This window comes from Canis lupus, chromosome 20, assembly GCF_011100685.1.
Source record: "Canis lupus familiaris isolate Mischka breed German Shepherd chromosome 20, alternate assembly UU_Cfam_GSD_1.0, whole genome shotgun sequence".
Classification (NCBI taxonomy): domain Eukaryota; kingdom Metazoa; phylum Chordata; class Mammalia; order Carnivora; family Canidae; genus Canis; species Canis lupus.
The window spans coordinates 58039512-58061531 of record NC_049241.1 but is presented as its reverse complement, the minus strand read 5'-3'; the positions used below and the strand labels follow the sequence as shown (position 1 = coordinate 58061531).

The 22020-nt window shown below is 63.6% G+C and overlaps 1 protein-coding gene across 3 annotated transcripts; it reads left to right on the top strand.

Moving 5' to 3' along the window:
* Positions 1 to 1744: 1744 nt before the first annotated feature.
* STK11 (serine/threonine kinase 11) lies at positions 1745 to 21937 on the top strand. 3 transcript variants are annotated; one of them, XM_038568023.1, is made up of 10 exons: positions 1745 to 2172; positions 11555 to 11638; positions 12857 to 12946; positions 13934 to 14066; positions 14174 to 14310; positions 14978 to 15105; positions 17198 to 17255; positions 17395 to 17591; positions 20037 to 20250; positions 20917 to 21937. In XM_038568023.1, exons 1-10 carry the CDS (start codon positions 1883 to 1885, stop codon positions 21284 to 21286), a joined length of 1701 nt encoding a protein of 566 aa, XP_038423951.1. In that variant the 5' UTR covers positions 1745 to 1882; the 3' UTR covers positions 21287 to 21937. The 3 variants fall into 3 exon arrangements, with proteins under 3 accessions (XP_038423951.1, XP_038423952.1, XP_038423953.1); XM_038568024.1 differs by having other exon boundaries at positions 1766 to 2172; positions 20032 to 20250; positions 20917 to 21463; XM_038568025.1 differs by lacking the exons at positions 20037 to 20250; positions 20917 to 21937 and adding an exon at positions 17938 to 18153 and having other exon boundaries at positions 1766 to 2172.
* Positions 21938 to 22020: the final 83 nt, after the last annotated feature.

Genomic DNA, 22020 nt, shown 5'->3' with positions numbered 1-22020 from the left:
CACCCCGGAGTGCCAGCGCCCCCAGTCCCCAGGCCCGGGCTGGGGCGAGTCCGAGCTTCACGCGGGACGGGCCGACGGTTCCGGGAACACAATCTCGGAGGACGTGAAGGCACAAAGGCGGGGAAGGACGGCCCGCCGCAAGGGAGGCGCGGGGGCTTCCTCCAGCCCGCGTAGCCCAGCCTGCCGAGCTGCCGCCCCCCCCTCCCGGCCCCAGCTCCCGGGGACGCTCGGCACGGGCCCTCGGCCGCGAACGGACCGCTCCGGGCACTCTCGGAGTCATCTCCACGCCCCGCGCGGGGTCGACCTCACGCCCCCCCCCCCCCCCCGCCCAGCCCCGCAGGCTCCGCCCGCTGGCCGGCCGCGTGGCCCCGGGGCCCCCGAGCCCAGTCCCCCGGCCCGCGGGCGCGCTGCCCGCCGCACAGCCGTTCCCAGGCGGCCGTTGTCGCCCACGACCCCCGCCCGCCGCCCCGCGCCCCTCCGAGGCCGAGCCGCCGCAGCGACTCCCCGCGCGCCCGCTTCCCGCCAGCCCCGCCTCCCCGTGACGGGCGCCTCGGCGGCCCAATGAGCCGAGCGGTAGCCGCCCCCGGGGCGGGGCCGAGGGTGAGCCAATCCCCACTTGGGCGCCCGCCTGGGTCCAAACGGCCCAATCGGCGGCGGCGGCGGGGCGGGCCTCGGGGGCGGGGCCTGCCGCCTCAGCCAATGGGCGGGCACGCCGGCGGCGGCAGGGGCGGGCGTGCGGCGGCGCGGCGGCGCAGGGCGGGGGCGGGAGGTAAACAAGATGGCGGCGGCGTGTCGGGCGCGGAAGGGGGAGGCGGCCCGGGGTGTCCGCGACTGAGGCGGGGCGCGGGAGGCGGCGGCGGCGGCGGCGGCGGGCGCCGGCCGGCTCCGCGGCGCCTTGCATGGGCTGGGCCCCCGCGCCGCCCCGCCTGCTCCACGCGCGCGGCGGCTGCGGCGGGGGCGCTCGCCGTCCGGGCCCCGGCGGCCTCGGGAAGCCCCGGCCCGGGCCTTCGGCCTGCGCCGCCGCGGCCGCTCGGAGCCCTCCGGGTGCCCGCGCCCCGCGGCCCGCGGCCGGCGGCGTTCGCGGCCGAGAGCGAGCGCGGGCTGCCGTTTGGGGCGGGGGGCGGCCGCTGCGGGGGCGCCGGCTCCGACGGAAGTTGCTCCCCGCGGCGGGAGGGCCCCGGGCAGCCCCCCGGCCCCCCGACGCGCGCCCGGGGCTGGCGGGGGCGGACGCCGCTGCGCCCCGCGCCGTCCGGAGAGGCGCCCGCCGCGGCCTCGGGCCCCCGGGACGGCGGGCCCCGCCGGGAGCCGCCCCCAGCAGCGCGCCCGGCCGCCGGCACCGCTCGGCTGCGCAGCCCGGGGCCCGGGGGCCGGCGGGTCGCCGCGGGGCCCTGTCTGGGCGCGCGCCCCGGCCCGCTGGTGATGCCCGGCCCGGAGGGGACTCGGCCCGGCCGCAGCGGCGCTCGTCCGAGGGTCTGAAGTCCCTGGAGGATGACCTAGCGCTCGGAAGCCCCACCGGCCTCCGGAGGGCCCCCGTGGACGCGCCGGCCCGGCCCGCAGCCGCGAGGCGGGCAGGCACCCAGACTTGCGACGCCCCGCGCCCGCGGCCGCCGGGGCTCCGGGCCACGCGCGCCTCTTGAACTCACGACTAGTACAATCGTTTCTTTCCGGACAGGGGTTTTCCTGTTTTTTTTTTTTTTCGATTTTTCCTTTTTTTGCATTTTTGTTGACTTTTTTTTTGGGGGGGGGGAGGGAGGGTTTGTTTTCGGGCCTTTTATTTTGGAGAAGGGAATTTTAGGGGGACAAAAGGAAGAACCGCGCACCAGGGGCAGCAGATAAGGGAGATAAGGGACCGCCGGCCACAGTCGGAGGCGCTGGGTCCAGAATGGATGTGGCCGACCCGCAGCAGCTGGGCATGTTTACGGAGGGGGAGCTGATGTCCGTGGGGATGGACACGTTCATCCACCGCATCGACTCCACGGAAGTCATCTACCAGCCCCGCCGCAAGCGGGCCAAGCTCATCGGCAAGTACTTGATGGGAGACCTGCTAGGGGAGGGCTCCTACGGCAAGGTGAAGGAGGTGCTGGACTCGGAGACGCTGTGCAGGAGGGCTGTCAAAATTCTCAAGAAGAAGAAGTTGCGGAGGATCCCCAACGGCGAGGCGAACGTCAAGAAGTAAGTGTGGACTTCCTGGGTCGTTGCGCGGGCAGCCAGCAAGGTCGGTCATCCTCCCCCCTTTCCTTCTTGCTTGTTCCCGTTCCTTAAACTGTCGAGGTGCCCGGGCAGCTCCCGTGTCCTCCTCCCCAGGGCAGGTGTTGTTGGGAACCTGCTCAGGTACCGTGCGGCGAGTCAGGCCAGCTTGCGGCAGCTGGGTGTCCCCTTCCTTCCGATGCTGGCGTCCAAGCCTTTTCCAGATGAGGGTGCGTCCCATCCCCCCCCTTCACCCTCCCAGCTGTCGAAAGAATTTAGGTGCCCAGTGTAACCAGCCAATGTTTATTTGGCTCTGAGAATTTGTGTTCCTAAACGGCCCTGGCCACCACCAGCAGGTTTTCTGCGCAGCGCAGCGTGCAGCTGTTACTAGGGCCAGGCGAAATGCGATTTGTTTACCCTGTTGGAGGGGAGCCCTGCGGTTGCCAAAAATAATTGTTTGCCCTGGCTTATCGGTCAGCAGGGGGTAACTCAGCCTTTTCTTACTCACTTGGGATGTGACACCAGACACATCCGTGACTGCAGGCCCAGGTGACTCCCTGGGAGAGGAACCAGATTGTGTCCTGGCAAACTTTTTACCCAAACTTCTTCAGGCGCGTCAGCCCCTAGGCGTCGCAGAGGTGTTGAAGTCTGTGCTGGAGTCTCCCCAACCCCCAAGGATGGGGCGGGGGGGGGGGGTGCGTCTCCATCCCTCTCGCTGATCTCAGGAGGGGGCGTCCCTCCTCATGGCTGCCACCCACTGGGTCCCCGCCCCGCCTGGGCTCCTGCTCCTCCCAGCCTCCAGTTTCCCAGAAGGGGTTTATCTCTCGGGCCAGGCAGCAGGACTGACGACCTTGGACGTCCCTCCAGGCCCATCCTGGAAAGTGCTGCTCCCCTATCCGCGTGCACCTCCCCCTTCCTGGCCGGGTTGGCTCTCACGCAGAAGCTGAGCTGTGTTCCCTCGCTCCGGGCTGGCTTGGGTCTGGGCGTGGTGAAGCTGTGGATGGAACGGGGAACCCAAACCGGACTGGCTCTGCTGTTGATGCGCAGCTGGCCGGGGCGGTCGTCTTCCCGTGCGGTCCGAAGGCAAGCCTGGCGGTGTTGTGGCGAGGTCTTTTTATCCCTAGTGACCTGAGGGATGCTTCATTGGTCGCCCAGCCTGTGGGCGCCGAGAAGGGATGGCCGGGTGCCCTGGGGCCAGCCTCTTACCTGTGAGGTGGGGTGGGGGAGACTGAGGCAGGTGGCAAGCCAGCACCCCCTGAGGTCCAGGTGACCCTCACCTCCAGTCAGAAATCCCCATTCAACCCCTGGCTTCTAAGTCCTGTTGGCTCATTAAGCCAGACGCACCTGGGAGTTATGTGGCCTCGGGCTGCCTGTTTGCCACCCTTGTGGGGTGGGGGACAGTGAGCTCCTGCCCTGGAAACAGCTCCTCCCCCAGTGTCCCAGGTCCACCTTGGTCCTCCTGGCTCCTCTTCAGTCTCATCCCCTGATATGTGTGGGCAGCAGGGTGCCGGTCCCTTCCCTGCTAGTTGGAGGCAGCCGGGTCCGTGCAGATGTTCGGGTGCTGGCTCCTTTGCTCCGTGCTGCTGGGGCTTCCCCAGACCCCAGCCTTCTGGGAGCAGCGCCTCGAGGTTCCCAGAATCCGTGAGTCCCGTTCAAGGGCTAGGGCTGGGTTCTAGCACCAGTTGACCTGTGGCTGGGGCACCCAAGCCCACCCTGCTAGTGGTTCTGGGGCGGCTGGTGGCAGCAGAGTGGAGCAGGCCCCAGGACTCTGCGGACCCCTGTTGCGGTGGACACATGCCTGTCTATGCTGAGGCACAACGTACCTGTTGTGCGGGCACTCGGTCATGACGCGCGGTGTGAGACTTGACAAACGGCACACACCCAGGGTCAGACTGCCACCTACAAGAGTTCCCTGATGCTCCATGGAGACACATGACCAGAACCTGACTGGGGGGTTGACGGGCGCTGGCGTCCCAGTCTCTGCTTTCCTGAATGGTCAGCAAGGCCCCCAGAGCTGGTGGAGACATCTGGGTGTGCAGTGTTGGGGCTGCAGGGCGCTCGGTCCTGCAGTGTCCATCAGAAGAACCTGAGGGGAAACTGAGGCCTGGCAGGTGCAGTGTTGGGAGTCCCCAGCTGGCTTGGCAGTTGGCATAAGGTGTCACAGTGGTAGGGCACTTGGCCCGTTTCATCAGCTCAGGACCCGGCTTTCATGAGAAGGAAAGGGGTGTCCTTGCAAGAGGAGGTCTGGGCTCCCGGGTCAGCCTTGCTGCCAGCCGGCTGCAGGGAAAAAAAGGCTCCTTTGTCTTCGAGAGGCTTAATAAACTCCAATTGCTTTTTCCCAAGTGAAGTGTCCGGAACCTTCCAGACAAGCCTCAGGAGTCCCAGCTTGGACTAGAAGCTTTTTTTAAAAAAATGACGTCTGTGATCAAGTTTGGGGGGAGGCTCAGGACGTGCCCACTTTGTGTGGTTTTCTCCCAAGAACTGCTGTGGGCCTGTGCTTGCCCCCCTCTTCCTCATGCTCCTTGAAGCTAGCATGTTTTTATACAGCAAGAGAGTTTCAGAAAGCTTCAAGTAAGAAAAATATATATATCAGTCATGAATTCAGAACATGTTCTCTTGTCATATGTGTTCAAGTTTTTTTTTATCTTTTTATAGATAAAACTTTTTATAGACTCACCAATTTTATTTTAAAGAATTGTATTTATTTACCTTTTTTTTTTTTTATGATAGTCACACAGAGAGAGAGAGAGAGAGAGAGAGACAGAGAGAGATTGGCAGAGACACAGGCAGAGGGAGAAGCAGGCTCCATGCACCGGGAGCCCGATGTGGGATTCGATCCCGGGTCTCCGGGATCACGCCCTGGGCCAAAGGCAGGCGCCAAACCGCTGCGCCACCCAGGGATCCCTATTTACTTATTTGAGCGCGTACATGAGCAGGGCGCTGGGCAGAGGGAGAGGCCGACTCCCTGCTGAGCTGGGAGCCCGATGTGGGGCTCCATCCCAGGACCCCAGGATCGTGACCTGAGGGATGCTTCATTGGTCGAGCCACCCAGTCACCCCTCATCGTTTTTATTGTTGTATTTTTATCCCGCATCATTTGTAGAAGATAAGTCATGTTCACTTGTTTTTCTGACAGGCAGCAGAATCACATGGATTGAACCCATAAGAGTTGGGAAGAAGGCAAACGTTTGTGGAGTCTCCCTCACTCCCTCCCCTCTCGGGGCACTAGGGGGATCTGCTGCCGCGTGTCCTGCCCGTGGGGTTTTGTGCGGGTATAGGCAAAACTGCACGTTCTTCCCCTTTTGCACAGTTGCTTCCCCGGGCTGGCGCACTTCACAGGGCAGGTAGTAAACCGGCTGGGCCCTGCAGGCCTCGGACTGCTGCACGTCCGTGCTGGAGCAGCGGGAAGGCAGCCACAGGCCGCAGGTGTGTGACCCAGTGGCTGCACCCACGACAGTGTGCAGACGCCACGACTCACTTTTCAGTCTCGTGTGTTACAAAACATTGTCCTTTGTGGGGTTTTCTTCTGTCGGCTGTTGAGAAATGTGGAAATCGCTTGCTGCTCGCTGCCGCCGTCTAGTCGCGGGGCAGTCACTGTGGCCTCTCAGGCGTGGTTCTTGGACCCCTGCCCTTCCGGCCCAGCCAGTTTGCTTTTCTAATGTCAGGCTTCTAGGTCATCCCCATGGCGGCCTTGTTGGGGTGCAGCGCTCCACCGTCAGGCCTCACCTGCCTCCTGCTGGTGGCTCCTGTGCTGCGTTGGGGAATTCCTTGCTTTCCCGTCCCATTGCAAGTGCAAGGGTATTTGAAGGGCATGTCAGCTCAAGTGGAGTTTTTGGGTCAAAGGGAGCACGTGTGCGTTTGATAAGCTATGTCCAGAGTGCCGGTCCCCCTAGCGTCCCCAGCCGGTCTCCTCCAACCAGATTCTCGGTCCTGAGTGGCCAGGAGCACGGGTCCTCGCGGGCGGCGGTGGCCTGTAAGCAGGTGTGGGTTTCCAGGCTGGGGCGTCAGTGAGGCCGGGGACCGCCTTGTGGTGATGGGCACATAGTTGGATCTGGACAGTGAGTGATTGGGCTTTCAGTCCACAGTCAGAGCCCAGGACTCTCGGCTCTTGTTCTTGTCCCAAGTGGCCTCTGCAAGGTCCCAGCATCTGTCCCTCCCCACCCCCGCCCCGTCCTGGGAAGGGTTCCACGGGGAGCCCAGGCTGGCCGGCCGCCAGAGGCGGCAGCAGGAGGGCGAGGTTTGTCCGCGCGCACACCCACGGCCAAGGGCCCGGGGCCTCCCTGAATGTCTGGTCGGTCCCTGTGGGGGGAGGGGGAGTTGATTCTGAACCGTGGGAGCTCAGGGCCACCCTGGGCTCTGGGGACCGTCGGGACGTGTGCCAGGCCTGGGTGTATGGAAGGCTGCCGAAGCTGCCCTTTTCCTGGATCCGCCGTGTGGCTGGACTGTGTTCTTTAACGGCTCTATTGATACGTAACTCACAGAATTCAGAGCGTTAAGGTGTAATTCAGTGGCTTTTAGTGCTTAACCAGGTTGTGGAACTCAGCACCACCTGACTGCAGAACATTCCATCTCCCCAAAAGGAAGCCCCGCCCCCGTCAGCTCCCAGCCCTGCCCAGCCCCCCCTCCGTCCCCCCCCACAAGTCCCCTCCCCGTCCTGCACGTGTCACACACGCGGACTCCACCCTGTGGGGCCTCCTGCGTCCGGTTCCCTCCCTGAGCGTCGTGGGCCAGGGCGGCGTGGGCACCTCGCTCCTGCTCGCGGCCGGGGGACACTCCTGCGTTCCGTGTGTCCATTCACCCGCCGAGGGGTCTCGGGCTGCCTCCGCTTGATGCCTTTCCTGACCCATGCTGTGGGGGACGGGTGTAAATATCTGTGAGTTGCACTTCTAGCAACTTCTCTTGTTTTAGTCTCCCTCCCCGCGCTGGTCGTACGGCTACGGGGATCTGGCCTGATGTCCTTCCACCTGGGCCGCGGTTGCCCCTCGCCTGCCCCTTAGGTGCCCAGGGGACCTGTCCTTGTCTGGAGGGGAGTGACATGTGGGGAGTTCCCTGGGCCGGCTCAGTGTCCCTCTGGGGTGTGTGGAGCCCGTGCTTCTCAGCAGTGGCCCTGGGCCTGTCCCTGTGCCCGTGTGTTTTGTTCGGGGCTGACCTGACCGTGGAGGCAGCTACTTTGTATTTCACTGTAAGCTTGAGTGGCTTTACGACCCTCATTCAGTTTTTCTTCTGGTTAATCAACAAGTGAACGAAGCAGGCCACTTTGGTGAGGCAGCAACGCCGGCGGGTCCCAGGCGGCGCTGGGGGGAGGCTGGTGACCACAGCCCTGAGCCCTGGCGGGGAGGCGGGCCGGAAGCTCGGCTTCCTCTGCCTTCACTTCCTGCATCCTGGCTGAGCTTGCTTTTCCTTTTTCTTTAAACGTTGTTTTTCCTTGGTTTTGGATCCGAGAGTGACTTGTAGGACACGTTGGAAATACAGAGGTGATAGAAACCCCTCCGCCCACCCCAGAGGCCGCTGGGCAGGCGGCGTGGCGGGCCGCCCTCCTGCCTTCTCGCCGGTGAGGCTCTGGCCGTGCGCCCCCGGTTCCAGCCTCGGCGCGGGGCTCCCACTGGCCCTCCGTCAGGCTCTGGGCTGTGTCCCTTCTTCCCAGTGCACATGAGGTGACGTGTTTGCACACGATGCGTCGGTCGCAGTTAACCGAGCAAACGCGAGCGGTCCCGCACACCGCGTGGGTCAGCCCAGTACATGAGAGGGGCGCCTTTTGTTCTTTCAGAACGTACTTTACGGGCATGGGAATAGGAGCGTTGGGCTGTTTTGTTGCGGAGGAAAGGGTGCTGCCCTCTGCTCTGCAGTGAGCTGCTCCAGGAGGATGGACCCGGGAGGTGGTTTCATCCTGACGGCAGCAAGCGGACGGGGAGCCTCGGCCCAGGTTGTCTGAAGACACGAGAAGGGGAGAAGGGAGTGCAGAGCCGTGGGCTCCCCCTCTTACCCATAAGGACGTGGAGTGAGCTTTCTGGGGGCCCCCTGGACTCGCAGTGGGGGGTCCCTGCTCCCAGAGGGAGTGCAGTTGTATTGGCCATCTGTGTGGGGACTTTATGTACGTACGTATGTATGTATGTATTTTTAAAGATTTTATTTATTCATTCATGAGAGACTCACAGAGAGCGAGAGGCGGAGAAGCAGGCTCCATGCGGGGAGCCCGACGTGGGACTCGATCCAGGACTCCGGGGTCATGGCCTGAGCCCAGTCAGATGCCCAACCCCTGAGCCTCCCGGGCGCCCCTGCATGGGGAGTTAGAAGCGTGGTCACAGGCGCCGCCCACCAGGGGCTGCGTGGAGCTCAGCTCCAAACTCCCCAGCCCTGCTTCCTTGGCACCTGCCCCCACAGGTGGTTGCCATTCGGTTGGATGAAGGAAAGGCCTCCTTGTCTCAACTCACGTGTTTTATTTCTATTTTCTTAATTTTTATTTTATCTTATCTTACTTTTTTAAGTAGGCTCCATGCTCAGTGTGAGGCCTGAACTCACAACCCTGAGATCAAGAGTCGGGTGCTCTATCGACTGAGCACGCCAGGCGCCCCGTTGACACATGTGTTTTAGTTGTGTTGCAAGTACCTGAAGTGATCTCTTTGGATGAAGAGGAAGCGTGCCCTGAGGAAGTTTCTGGGGCGGGGAGGTTGGCATGGACAGCTCAAAGGAGCGGCCAGCTGACCCGAGCTGTTGCGGTGTGTCGGGAACCTCAGTCCAACACTGGGGTCAGTGCTGATGATTTCTAGTCCTGTGTGCGTTCCCAGAAAGCTAGAGCTTGGAGGGCGAGCGGTCTGTCCCTGTGGCTGACCCCTCTGTCCCTGATGGCTACGCAGGGCTTACTAACCCAGCTCTCATCCTGCATGGATGCTGTCTCACTCCTGTGCCTCTGCTGGATCCACCCCGGCTGCGACTCCTTGACAGGTGCCCACGCAGCTGCCTCCTAGCTCTGGCTGCTGACCGGGTGGCTCAGTGGGTGTTTGTCTGATGGATGGACAGCAGGTGCCAGACAGTGGTCTCTGAGAAGAGCTGCTCTGCACTCACACCAGGCAGCACATGGCAGTGCCACCAAAGGCTGCTGGCTGGGGGCTGCCGGCGGGCCACACCATGCATCTGTCGGGTGGAAGTAGAGTGTGGCGAGCCAGTGGGTGGAGAGTCTCTGGGTCACAGTGAGCCCTGGGGACAGAGGCTGGGGTGGGAGAGGCAAGGCAGTGGGATGGTTTGGGTGGGAGGGGGTGGAGGAAGGAGCGAGGGAGGATGATGGGCCTGGGTTCCAGGAGGACCTGCCCTGGTCCAGAGGGGCTCGACGGTCTGCTCCAACCCATCAGGGACCTTCTGATCCCTTACAGCAGGGCTCCCACTGACATTGTCCCGCCTTTAGAGGACGGTGGGCTATGTCTGTGGCTGTCAGGACTGGGGGTGCTCCTGGCACCAAGTGCATGGGGGGCAAGGATGCTGCTGACCCCCCACAGAGAGTGACCTGCCCCGATGTTAGCAGTGCTGTATGGGTGAAATCCTGGGCTAATTATTTGGAGAAGAATGGAGTCTGATCCCTGCTCACCCTGACACTGGACACCAGAGTAAACCCTCAGGGGTCAGAGGGTGCCAACCAGGTGACTGCAGCGTCTGTGAGTCACCGCCACTCAGGGTGTGTAGTTAGGTGTGTGCAGCATCCCAGGACCTCAGGGGTCAGACGGGTAGGGATACCATCTGAACAGTGCGGAAGACCAGGGTAGATTCTTGTGTCCCGAACCGTCTGGTGGGGGATGGGAACAGGTTTGGTCGATGAGTTTGTGGGGAAGCAACCATAAGGCTGTGCTTTGTCCGGTGAGTTGATGGCCTCCTGGGCTCTGGGTCTGGGGTCTCCAGCCTGCGGTGCGGGGCCGTGCACAGATGCCATTTCTGGGGCCCTGGAATCTGTGTCGCAGTAGCCACTGATGGTTCCAGGCATCGCAGCCCTAAAGGGCCTGCACCCAGGAGGATTCATGCACTTGGAAGGGGTGGCTGTCAGGAAGGGCCTCCTGGAAGAGGCCGCCTTCTCACAGCCTGGACAGCGGGACACGTGTGACCTGAGCCTCTGAGGGGGATGGGGCCTCCCCAGCCCCGCTGTTCCCATGTCCCATATTTGGGCTTCCTGGGGAGGGCTTTAAAAAAAATCTTGGTTAAGATATTATTCATAGCCCTACGATTTGATGGCATTTAGTGCATTCCTAGGGTTCCCCGTTATCTTACGCCGGAACATTTCGTCTCCCCAAAAGCAACCCCATCCCCATCAGCCATCACCTCTTGCTCTCCCAGCCCCGGAGCCGCCTCCCCGTGAGTGGACGAGCCCATCCTAGACGTGTAACACACGTGGACTCCCACCCCGTGGGGCCTCCTGTGTCTGGTTCCCTCCCTGAGCGCTTTGGGCTGGGGTCAGTCCCCGGGGCGGCGTGGGGGGGCCTCGCTCCTGATCGTGTGCCCGTGCTCAGGGGATACATCGAGTTTGTCCGTTCGTCTCTGGATGGACTCTTGGGTTGTTCCCCCCATGGGGCTTCTGTGCTAGTGCTGCTGTGGACACGCACACACGGTTTCCATGTGGTTGTCCTTGCTGTTGTCCCGGGGGGGTGTCTGCAGTGGAGCTGCGGGTTCAGCTGGTGACTCAACTGTGTGAGGAGGTGCCGACCGTACCCGCCCCCCAACCCCTGCTAGCGGTGTGGCCTGCTCAGACCCTGGACAGGTGGAGCGTCAGAGGGCCATCTGCAGAGTGGGCAGCCCTAGGTGCAGGCCGTGGGGCCATTCTGGTGGGACTGCTCTCTCCCCACACTGGGCTGGAGCAGCTGAGGTCTTCGGGGCTCTTCTGGAAAGGGCTCTCTGTCCCTCCTGCAGAGCTGTGGGGGTCCAGGGAGAGGAAGGGAGTCCTCATGGAGCCCGTGCGGCTGTGGCACGGTGCCTGGGGCTTTGTTCCTCCGGAGAGGCACGGAAGGTTTGTTGGGCAGACCGGGATAGCCTGGCCTTGCTGGGTAACGGAGCCCCGGCTCCTGCACACGGTAGGTGCTCACCCCACACTTGACCTGCTGCCCTATATACCCCATCGCTCTGGTCTCTTACAAAGAAAAACTGTTCCGTTAAAATGTTTAGAAAGCATCCTGATTGCGTTGTCCCATCGAAGCCCCCCGTCTCAGGGAGAGACCCTGGTGCTGTCACTGCGCACTGCCGGCTCGGGAGGGGCAGCAGAAAAGCCCGCCTCAGAGCCTGCAGTGTCCCCTGCGCGGCACCCAGAGGGCGAGCTTCCCCTTCCTCCTGAGCCGGGAGCCGACTGTGCTGTTCTCACCAGAGGGTCGGCTGACGCCTCTGTGTTTTGTATTTAGGGAAATCCAACTTCTGAGGAGATTACGGCACAAAAACGTCATCCAGCTGGTGGACGTGTTATACAATGAGGAGAAGCAGAAAATATATCCTTCTGGCAGCTGATCCGCTGGAGCGCCAGGTCAGGGCCCGCTGCGGGGGGCTGGGTGGGGCTGGGACCTGCCCCCCCGTGACCCCGTGGGAGGCTGGCAAACCCAGGAGCTCCTGAGGCAGCACCGCCCGGGTCGGAGGGCCCTTTGGGCCACTTCCTCTCGGCGTGGATGGGCCAGCAGTCGGCCTTGTCCGGCTGGTGCCCCAGGGCATGGACCTGAGGACACTCGGGTCAGCTGCTGGGTCCGTAGAGTGTCTTTAGGCCTCCTCTACTTGTGTGGGTGCTGAGGCCCTCCCTCCACCCCCTGCCCCGGAGTGGGAGTGCTAGGTCTAGGTGGCCCTGGGTTCATGGGGCCTCATGGTGAGTGCTCTCCTCGTTTTGCCCTTCAGGGCTGCTCTGTTTGGGGTACAACGCGGGCTGGGGAGTGTGTCATTGTGCAGGAATGTTCCCTGGGAGTGTCCTTTGTCCTTGCCTTTTGCCCTTTACTCTCTGGGGATGGGCTCCATCTCTTCAGGGCGGTGTGGCTCTGGCCCGCTCCAGGTCTAGCACGCAGGCCTGTGGGGCCCCGAGGTCTCAGCGAGCTGCTGTCTTCCCACAGAGTGCTGGGCTCAGGGTGATGGCCTTTCCAGCACATGTCTCCTCTGCCCTTGCTTTCAGGGCCACCTCTGCCGGAGACGGGGTGAGGGCTTTGTCCTCTCCTGCTGGCCTGAGACACTAAGCTGCTTCCAGGGTGGCTCAGCCACCCCTCGGCCTCCATCCCCCTCGCTCCAAGGCCCCGTCTTCCTCCCACTCAGAGCCCCTCGTCCTTCTGTGTTTCCCATCAGTTAGCATGCCCTTGTCCTACCTGCCCCCCCGCCTCGTGTCTCGCAGGCTTGGTCCCCTTGCCTCCTCTGGGGCTGGGGGTGGAGCTGGAGCTCCTTGGGGTGTTCATCACCTGGGGAGGGCTGCTTGTGGGTCTGGGGCATTGAGCCCAGACCAGGCGGCCACAGACCTCTACAGGTTGACTCTGGGAGGGTCAGTGGAGGCGCTGCAATCCCTCCGTCTTTCCTGTTGTCTTTGGGTGCTCCTGCTTATCTTTGTTAATGCAGCCGTCAGATGCAATCGAGGTCTTCTCCCCCAGGCCCTCCCCACGAGCATAGTCCTCTGTTTCCTGGGAATGTACCCTGCCTGGGGTGGGGGTCTCTGCCAATCCATGGTTTCCTTAGCACCGCACGTATATGGTGATGGAGTACTGCGTGTGTGGCATGCAGGAGATGCTGGACAGTGTGCCGGAGAAGCGGTTCCCTGTGTGCCAGGCCCACGGGTAAGTGCTTGCTGCTGGGGCCCTGTGGTTGCCCCTCCCTCCTGTGGGCTTCAAGAGCCAAGTCCTATGTTCAAACAAGTTTTTTTTTCTTTTCTTTTTTTTTTTTTTTAATTTTAATGAGAGAGGTGGGGGGGCAGAGGGAGAGACAGTCTCCAGCAGATTCCCTGCTGAGTTCGGAGCCTTACATGGGGCTCAGTCTCAGGACCCTGAGATCACAACCTGAGCCGAAACCAAGAGTCAGGTGGTAAACCGATAGCACCCCCTAGGCACCCTTCAAATGGGCTGTTCTGATCGCCAGTGAAATGGAAGCTCAGATGTGTTTTTTAAGACTCAGCTTTGGCGGTTCAGCCTGTAGCACAGTGAGCCTGGCTGCTGTGGAGAGCAACCCCTCTGCATACCTCCCTGCCCTGCTGTGCTCACTGCTCAGGTGTAGAGACCTCTTGGTCCTTGAGAGCTCCCTGAGAGTGCCCTGAACTGCCACCGGGCAGCTGGGCCTCATGGGGAGTCCTGCCACCCTGCCCCCTGTTGCTGGCCTGTGGTACGAAGAAATGGGGAGCTGGTAGGGTGAGCCTGGGTCCCTGGCCCCAGGGTGCGCTTCCGGGGAGGCTGCATGGTCATGTGCCTGACTGATCGGAGGACACAGGCCAGGCCTTGGGCTGACGGGGGGCATAAGGAAGGGCCGCCTGGTGGGGGAAGCAGCTGGGGTCCAGGGAGCCCCTCTCTGCCTTCCCCAGGAGGCTCGGGTTGGAGTGGTTGTCCATTGCCCTTGTGGGGCAGGAATTGCTTGGCTTGGCCAGCATCCCTCTGGTTCCCTGTTGGGCCACCCGTCCTGTCATTCCTGTTTGCCCGGCCCCAAGGACCCCCACGCCGTGGTCTTCTGTCTTTGCTCCTGCTGGGTTATCCCGGGTGGCTGTTGCACTGAGGGAGACCCGATGAACGAGACCGCAGCATCGGTGGGGGCACGTTATGGAGGTCGTGTCCCTGCAGGTACTTCTGCCAGCTGGTAGATGGCCTGGAGTACCTGCACAGCCAGGGCATCGTGCACAAGGACATTAAGCCGGGCAACCTGCTGCTCACCACTAGCGGCACGCTCAAGATCTCCGACCTGGGTGTGGCTGAGGTGGGTGCCCGTTCTTTAAGACCTGGGGTTGGGGGGGACCCGGGGGCTGCTCCCCAAGGGCCGCTCTCTGAGGGCCGCTCCTCAAGGGCTGCCTGGCATCGCTGCAGGCCCTGCACCCCTTTGCCGAGGACGACACGTGCCGGACGAGCCAGGGCTCCCCAGCATTCCAGCCCCCTGAGATTGCCAATGGCCTGGACACCTTCTCTGGCTTTAAGGTGGACATCTGGTCGGCTGGGGTCACTCTGTAAGTGCTAATGGGCCTCAGTCCCCCCGCCCTCCCCCCTCTCAGGGGCCCCTCCTGAGCAGCGCTGAGTGGGCACCAGGGTTCTGTGGGACCCTCTCCACTGCAGAGATGCACGGGCCTCGCCCAAGCGCCGACAAATGCTCGCCGTGTCGGGCAGGCCCCAGTGGGCCCTCCCCTCCCCTCTCCTCCGCCCCTGCTGCAGGGCAGCTGCTGGCCGGTGTGGTGATCCATTCTACTTTTTTAATTTTTTGAAAGGCATTTTATGTTATGTGTTATTGTTATTTGATTGATTGGTTGTAGCTTCCACACAGGGCATTGAGTAGCCCAGTGCAGGGCTTGAACTCACAACCCTGAGATTGAGAGCTGAGGGTAAGAACAAGTCAGACACTTACTCGACTGAGCTACCCAGGCACCCCCGTGTTATTTTACTGAGGGATAATTCACGTAGTACAAGAGCCACCTTTTTAAGAGCTACAATGCAGTGGGTTTTGGTATTTTCAGAGCGGTGCAGCTACCTCCACCATCTATTCCAGAACATTCCAGTCACCCAGTATGAGGCCCCACAGGTGCGGGGGGTTTAAGGCTCCTGTGCCAGGCTGGTTCCAGGCCAGGGCCGCGGGAGAAGCCCCAACTGACCGGGCCTCTCTCCTTGCCCTCGGGGGCGAAGCTATAACATCACGACAGGCCTGTACCCGTTCGAGGGGGACAACATCTACAAGTTGTTTGAGAACATCGGGAAGGGAGACTACACGATCCCGGGTGACTGCGGGCCCCCGCTCTCGGACTTGCTGAGAGGTGAGGCCCTTGAGACGGCCCCTGTGGGGCCGGAGGTGTCGGGAAGGGGCTGATGGGGGCCTTGGGGGTGTTCTGCAGACCGCTGGCCTCTGGAGAGCTGCACCTCCTCTTGCAGCCCGGCCCCGCCCTGGCTACGGGCCCCAGTTAGTGGAGAGCGGCCGGGCGGGCTGACCCTTGCCTCTGAGGCTGGGAGGGGCTTGCTGGCAGCTTTAGGCCTTTGTTCCACCCTCTGCTGACACTCCCACCCCCAGGAGGGAAGTAGCCGCAGTACCCCAGCCCCCTCCTCCGGAGGCCCTGGGCCTCTTCCTGCTGCATATCCCTCGCTGTGCAGCAGGGGGCGCCGTCCGTCCACAGCGGCGAGGCCGTCCAGTTGGGCCCACCAGATGGCGGGGCACAGCTGGCCTCCTGACGTGGGGCTCGAACCTGTTCCGCTGAGCCGGTGTGTGGTGATGGCACACGTGCACGCCCCTAACCCCCAAGTGTCCCTGGTACCTGACAGGCTGCCTCGGGTTCCGCTCGGGCATGTAGGGAGGAGCTCACGGGGAGCCCTCAGTCCTCCCCCAGACCGTGTGTAGCAGAAACCGTAGATCCTGTGACCCCACAAGTCCTTGAGAGTTTCTGATAACGGAGTCAAGGTGCTGGTTACGTTTTGGTGAGAGTGAAGCAGAGCAGGAGCTGGTCGGCTGGGCCCCGGGAGCTGGCCCGGCAGGTGCGGCCCTGCCCCCGTCCCCCGGGCCGTGCCCCAGCCTGCCTGCAGCTCGGCCCTGGCCTCCCTTCTGTCCCCCAGCTGTTGTCGCGTCCGTCCTCGAGTGCACCCCCAGCACAGCCCTCGGCCCTGAGGCCCGCTCTGTGGGCGGGGGGGGGGGGGGGGGGGGGGGGACCGTGGAGACCGGCCCGGGGCAGTCGGGCTCTTTCTCAGTGGGCGCCAGCTGACTGGGGTTTTCTCTAAATGAAGCTTCGTTTGCTCGGTTCGTTACTGCACTAAGTCTTGTCGGGGCTAGAAACCCCCGTCGGGCTGATGACACACCCCCAGTCCGCGTCCCAGTCCCCAGGGCAGGCAGCGCAGCTCCATCCTTTCCTGCACAGAGGCCTTTGCCCTGAGGCTGAGGGCGCCGGCCCGCGGTCTGCACCTGTGCCTGTGCTGCTGCCAAGCCTGCGCCAGGGCCTTAGTGTTGGGGTGCTCGCTCCCGAGGCTCTTCCCAGAGCCCGGGCTGGGCGGGCTGGCTCCCTGTGGCTCCTAGAGCACCACCCTGGCCCTCAGGCCTGATGTCGGTCCTCCTGCCTGCGCGCTGAGCACTGAGGCCACGACCCACGATCTTACCTCCTCTTCTGCCCCACTCAGACCTTCAGGTTTTTGAGCCCCTGGCTCTCCAAATCGCCACGCATGTCCTGAGATCAAAGCTGCCCTCCATGTGGGTGAGGTGCAGAGCTCTCGGAGCTGTACCCCTCACCCCCCCATCATGCTTGGGAAGCTCCACCCTCCCCCGTGGAAGGGGGAAGCAGAAGCTGCGGGCTCCAGGGTAGGACCTGCCCCTGGCGCCGCGCTTGCATGAACATCCGCCGCGTGTTGCCTCATGGCCTCCCGTTCTCTCCTGCTGTCTCAGGGCCCGTGGGGTCCTGGCTAGGAATGTTGGTCACCAGCATCACCGGCCTGCTGGCCCGTGCCAGCAGACAGCAGGCCTGCCCGCGTGCTTCGTCGGCCTCCGGCCCGTGGGCAGGTTGTGCATCCTGGGATGGGACTGTGCTGCGTGAACAGCATTCCCCGTCCTTTGGCCATCTTCCCGCCATCCCCACGGCCTGCGGCTTTGCTGCTTTCTGCTGGGCGGGCCCGTGGGGCGCAGGGCCCAGACAGCCCCTCGTGGTGTGGCAGGGCCTGGGGCTGGACTCCACCCGTGTGCCCCACGCCGGGTCAGCCTGTTGGTGGAGGCCAGGACTGGGCAGGGTCGTGGAGGGGTGGGGCTGGAGGGGCTCCACTCACACTTGGCAGCGGCGCCGCCTCCTGGGGGTGCCCTCTGCACACGGGCTGGGGCAGGGTGGGGCAGGGGCTGCGTGCCCAGCGCTCACTCCCCGCGGCCCGCTGCTCTTCCGTCAGGGATGCTGGAGTACGAGCCAGCCAGGAGGTTCTCTATCCAGCAGATCAGACAACACAGGTGAGCGTCCCCGTGGGGTCCTCCTGGGGGGACGGGGATGGGGGCCCTTTCTGGCACTCGGTCTCCTGCGTCCTGAGGACAAGAGCTGTGCAGGGGGCTGGGCGGGCCCACAGGCCACCTGACTGGCCGACTTCCACAGCTGGTTCCGGAAGAAGCACCCGCCGGCTGAGGAGCTGGTGCCCATCCCGCCTAGCACAGACTGCAAGGACCGCTGGCGCGGCATGACGGTGGTGCCCTACCTGGAGGACCTGCACGGCTGTGCCGACGACAACGGGGAGGAGGACCTGTTCGATATCGAGGACGACATCATCTACACTCAGGACTTCACGGTGCCCGGTGAGTCCGGCAGCCGCAGGTGCCTTGTAGCTTGGCCTCGGCGTCCACCTGCCCCATGGCAGAGGTCACGTCCCCGCCGGCCCTGACCTGACCTCAGCCCCGGAGGGCCTGCCGCCGGCATGCATAGCCCTGGGGGTTGTGGCCGGCTCTCCCCTCCACCTCAGAGGCAGGTGGGGATCCTGGAGGGCAGAGGCCACCGGGGCGCCCTCCTATGCCCTGGGGGGTGCACACCATGTCCTGCCAGGTGGCGAGAGATGGGGGAAGCCCTCTGATGGCCCTGAGAGGGTCCAGTGGCCCTCCTGGTGCCTGGCTGCCCACCCTGACGCATGTCGCCTTGCTTCCCCAGGTGGCGAGGAGGCGTCTGAGGCAGGGCTTAGAGAGGAGAGAGGCACGCAGAAGAGCCAGTGCTCAGAACTTTCTGGAGAGGAAGCTGAGGCCGGGGACGCAGAGGAGCTCAAGGCCTTAGTGTAGTGCTGCCCTGCCCCTTGACCCCCCAGTGCTGCCCGGTGCCTCAGAGGCCAGGCCTCAGCACCCCCCCACCGACCCTCACTGACCCTGCCAGGTATCTGAGGGAGGCCAGGGCCACTGCCCCTGCTGCCCGAGCATACCCCCCACTCCCAGTGTTCGCTGTTCTGTTCTGGGGCCCGTTTGGCAGGTTCCCATCATAAATTTTTGCCCCACTGCGTGTGTGTGGGTGATACTTGCTTCCCTTTCCCTGGCTTGTTTGCCAAGCGTTAGGTTTTTATTGTAGGAAAACGGGTGTGAGGGTGGCCTGTGGTGGGTGGGGCCCCTGGGAACACCCCACTCGGCAGTAGTGCTGGGCGCCCAGGGCTCTTTTCCTGGCAGTGCCAGGCAGGGTTCATGCATCCACGCCTGCAGGGGATATGCTGGGGGGTCCGTGGTGCCCGTCCCAGCCAGCTGCAGGGCCATGGTGAAGCTGGCACCTGCTGGACCCCAGGGTGCTGCAGCTTTGGCTCAGCCGTTTCCCTACAGGGTCCTGGGGCCCCGAGTCCTGGCCCTGGAAGCCCTGGCCTTTTAGAGGCCTGTCCCCCATCTAGAACAGGAATGAGGTGTTGCGTCAGGTCCTCGGGAGTGACCCCTGCCGGCGGGCCGTCCGCTGTCCCAGCAAGGTGGAGTGAGGACCCGGACAGATCCCCAGAGCCTCGCCAGACTGCTGACTGCAGATACTGGCTCAGCCGGTGTGAGAGGCCAGGGCGGCCTTCCGTGGCTGCGGACAGCTCTCCAGGCTGGAGGCAGATGCCTGGCCCGACACAGTTGTGCTCCGGGACCGGGGCCACCTACTCTGACCTCTCGTGGGTCCTCCGTGAGCTGTGCTGGGCCCACGTCCCCTCTTCGCTCCAGTCCCGGTGGTGTGGTCACCCTCAGAGGCTCTCACTGCTTAGCCTTGGACTCCTGGGACTATCCCCACTGTGCAGAGCTGCCACCCACCCTGAAAGCTGGGTGCTGGGCATTGGACCTTGGTGGGTGGTTGTGGACGATGCCCCGGCCCTTTGAGGATAAAGAGGCCAGATCCCCAGCCCAGCCCCCCACCAGCCATAGTTGCTGTGCCAGTGGCTGGGCTCCAAGAGCTCTCCCTGGCAGGAACCTGTCATCAGTGAGGCGCTCTGACCTAGGATGCTGCCTGTGTGCATTGGGGTGGCTTAGGGCAAGAGCCTAGAGGCTGCTGAGTCAGATACCGGGGACCGATGGCCTAGAGGGGGCTCTGCTGGAGAAGAGGTGGACTGCAGGCGGCTGGGGGCAGCTTCCCACTCGTGTCCCGGGAGGGCGGGCTCTGGGCAGCAGGCCGATTTTCTTTGTGAACTGAATGAGCCCCATGGGCCTGGGCGGTTGGCTGACCCCTGCACGCCTTCCTGCCTCCGTACCTCGGAGCATAGGAACGCAGCCAGGCCCGTGGCCCCCGGATGCCAGCAGGGGCTGCTGCTGCCTGGTAGCAGGTAGGGGCACGGCAGGCCCTGGGCTCTGATCTCTGCATCCTGTGCCCAGTACGGGGAGGTGAGGCTGGCCTAAAGGGGAAAGCTGAGTATTGCGCACCTGGCCGGAGCCCAGCCCCTCCCAAGCCCCACGGGGGCCCACTGAGGCCTGGCCTCCACACAGGTGAGCGGGCCCAGCCCAGAGCCCTGTGCCCCAGGACCCTGGTCCCTCACCATGTGCTGGGGTGGAGGGTGAGTGGGGCAGCCCACGCCCACCTGAGTGCAGAAACACGGCTCACACGTGAGCAGGCAGGTGAGCATGGGCTGCGCCCCCGCCTTGGCTGGCCAGCTCTGAGGCCCTTGCTCCCTCCAGCTGGATGAGGGGCCCTGCAGGCAGGCCCTGGGCGGGGCGGGCAGGGCGGGCGGTGGAGGGGCCGGGCGGGGTGGGGGTGGGGGCAGGGTGTTGGTGTTGGGCCCCTACCAGCCCACACTCGCCCTTTCCCTCCTAGGACAGGTCCCAGAGGAGGAGGCTGGTCAGAACGGGCAGAGCCGGGGCCCCCCCAAGGTGGTGTGCATGAACGGCACAGAGTCAGCCCAGCTGAGCACCAAATCGAAGGTGGAGCGCCGGGCCAGCGCCGCCTCCAACCCCGCCCGCAAGGCCTGCTCAGCCAGCAGCAAGATCCGCCGGCTGTCGGCCTGCAAGCAGCAGTGAGGGTGGCTGCCCACAGGTAGGCTGCTGTGGGCACCCGTTGAGGGGGGCACCTGGGATCTGGGTCGGAGGGAGAAGAGGTCACTTTCCCCAGGACACTGGCCATTCGGGTGGGGGTTGGGCAGCAGCTCCCACATGCAGGCGGGGGCCCCCCCACTCGGCCTGTCCAGCCAGCCGTAGGCGATGCTGGACTCAGCCCAGAGGCATAGGAGGCACCGCATGGATGCGTGGGTCTTCGGTTTGGCCCAGGCTGTCACCCCGGTGACTGCCCCCCCTGGGTTGCCCCTGCCTGCCCCAGTCCAAGAAGGCGTGTGTGGTGGGGCATCAGGCCCATGGGTGCTGGAGACCCATCATCTGCTCAGGGTGCAGGCGGGGTACCTTCTCCCAGGGAGCTGCCCCCCCCCCCCCTTCCAGCCCTGCAGTGCTTACCTGCCAGCATCACAACCAGCCAGGTGGTTTGGGAGGCCCCCAGGCCCGGCTTCCTCTGTGGAGGGTGGTGCTTGACTCGACCCGGCAGGGAGGGAACTATGGGGTGGCAGGCGCCTGGCCTCTCTGGACATCTCACAGCCCCATATGAGCAGGCCTCAGTTTCCCTAGCCTACAGCGGGCCCCAGGGTGGGGTGTGCCTCCTGGGATGCAGAGCATGCGTGCTGGTGCGGGAGTGACCGGTCTGTTCCGTCTGCAGCCCGTCTCATGGACCCCCAGCCAGGTGCCACGGCCCAGGTTCTCAGCCTTCCCGCCGACCGCTGGCCCAGGCCTGCTGCCCAAGAAGGCCACCACCGCACCCTCCTTGCCGACCGCCCCTCGGGAAGCCGGGGGCCCTGGAGGGCCGTGGCTGGGGGACAGCAGGGACTGAGGTCTGGCCGCCTCCTCATGGCCAGTGGACACGACCTCCTGTTGACTTTGCAGCCCTGGGCCGAGCCCCTTCCCCGGGCCCGGGGAGGAGGGAGAGAGCCGGCGAGTGGGCCCTGTGGGAAGCCCTTGCCATGCACTTTATGTTCAGACTACTGGTTCTCGCCCCACCCCTGACTTCTTTTTACTCTGCTCCACGTTAGCGCCTCCCACACCTAGTGATGTGTTCAAACCACAGCCACAGCAGGAGCCGGTATGGAGAACAGGCCTGCCAGCCAAGATGCATGCCCAGAGCCCAGGGGAGCCAGGCGGCTGCCTTGTTTTTGTTGTTTGGTTGGTTTTTTCTTTTTTTAAGAAAAAAATAAAGCAGGTGGATTTGAGCTGTGGTTGTGAAGGGTGTTTGGGAGTTGTTGGGTGGCAAGATGTCCTGCGGGCTGGGGATCTGAGTTCAAGCCTGGGCCCCTTGTTTGGCCCTCCCAGCTCAGGAGCAGACTGGGGTCTGCAGGTCTGGCGGGTGGCGGGACCCGGGCCGTGCTGGACATCAGTCCCCTCGGTGGCGGCCAGTGTCCCTCTCGCAGCCCCAGGGCCCCCCAGGCCGCAGCGCAGCCGCTAGGACCTGACTGCGGGCCCCGACCCTCTTGCTAAGGTCTCTATGCGCCTGGGTCCCCAGAGAAAACCCGGACTAAGCAGGAGTGTGCAGTCAATATTTATAATCCACCAGAAAACACGAGAAACTCCATCACTGGATGGTACACAGACGGCACGAAGCTCCGGGGGCGGCGGGCGGGGCGGCTCGGCCGTGGGCGCGGGCTGCCCCATCTTTTGGCAATAAATAAAGCTTGGGAAACTTGAAACCTTGGCCGTTGGGGTGTTGTGTGTCTCCAGACGCTAACGAGTCCTGGCAGCTCTTTGGACGGTGCGACCGCGGCGGGCGGGC

Excerpts from the sequence above, each read along its gene's own strand:
- STK11 (XM_038568023.1), top strand. The coding sequence starts at position 1,883 with ATGGATGTGGCCGACCCGCAGCAGCTGGGCATGTTTACGGAGGGGGAG. Across the intron at positions 11,639-12,856 it reads AATGAGGAGAAGCAGAAAAT|GTATATGGTGATGGAGTACT; the intron begins ATATCCTTCTGG and ends TTAGCACCGCAC. Across the intron at positions 20,251-20,916 it reads GTGAGGGTGGCTGCCCACAG|CCCGTCTCATGGACCCCCAG; the intron begins GTAGGCTGCTGT and ends TTCCGTCTGCAG.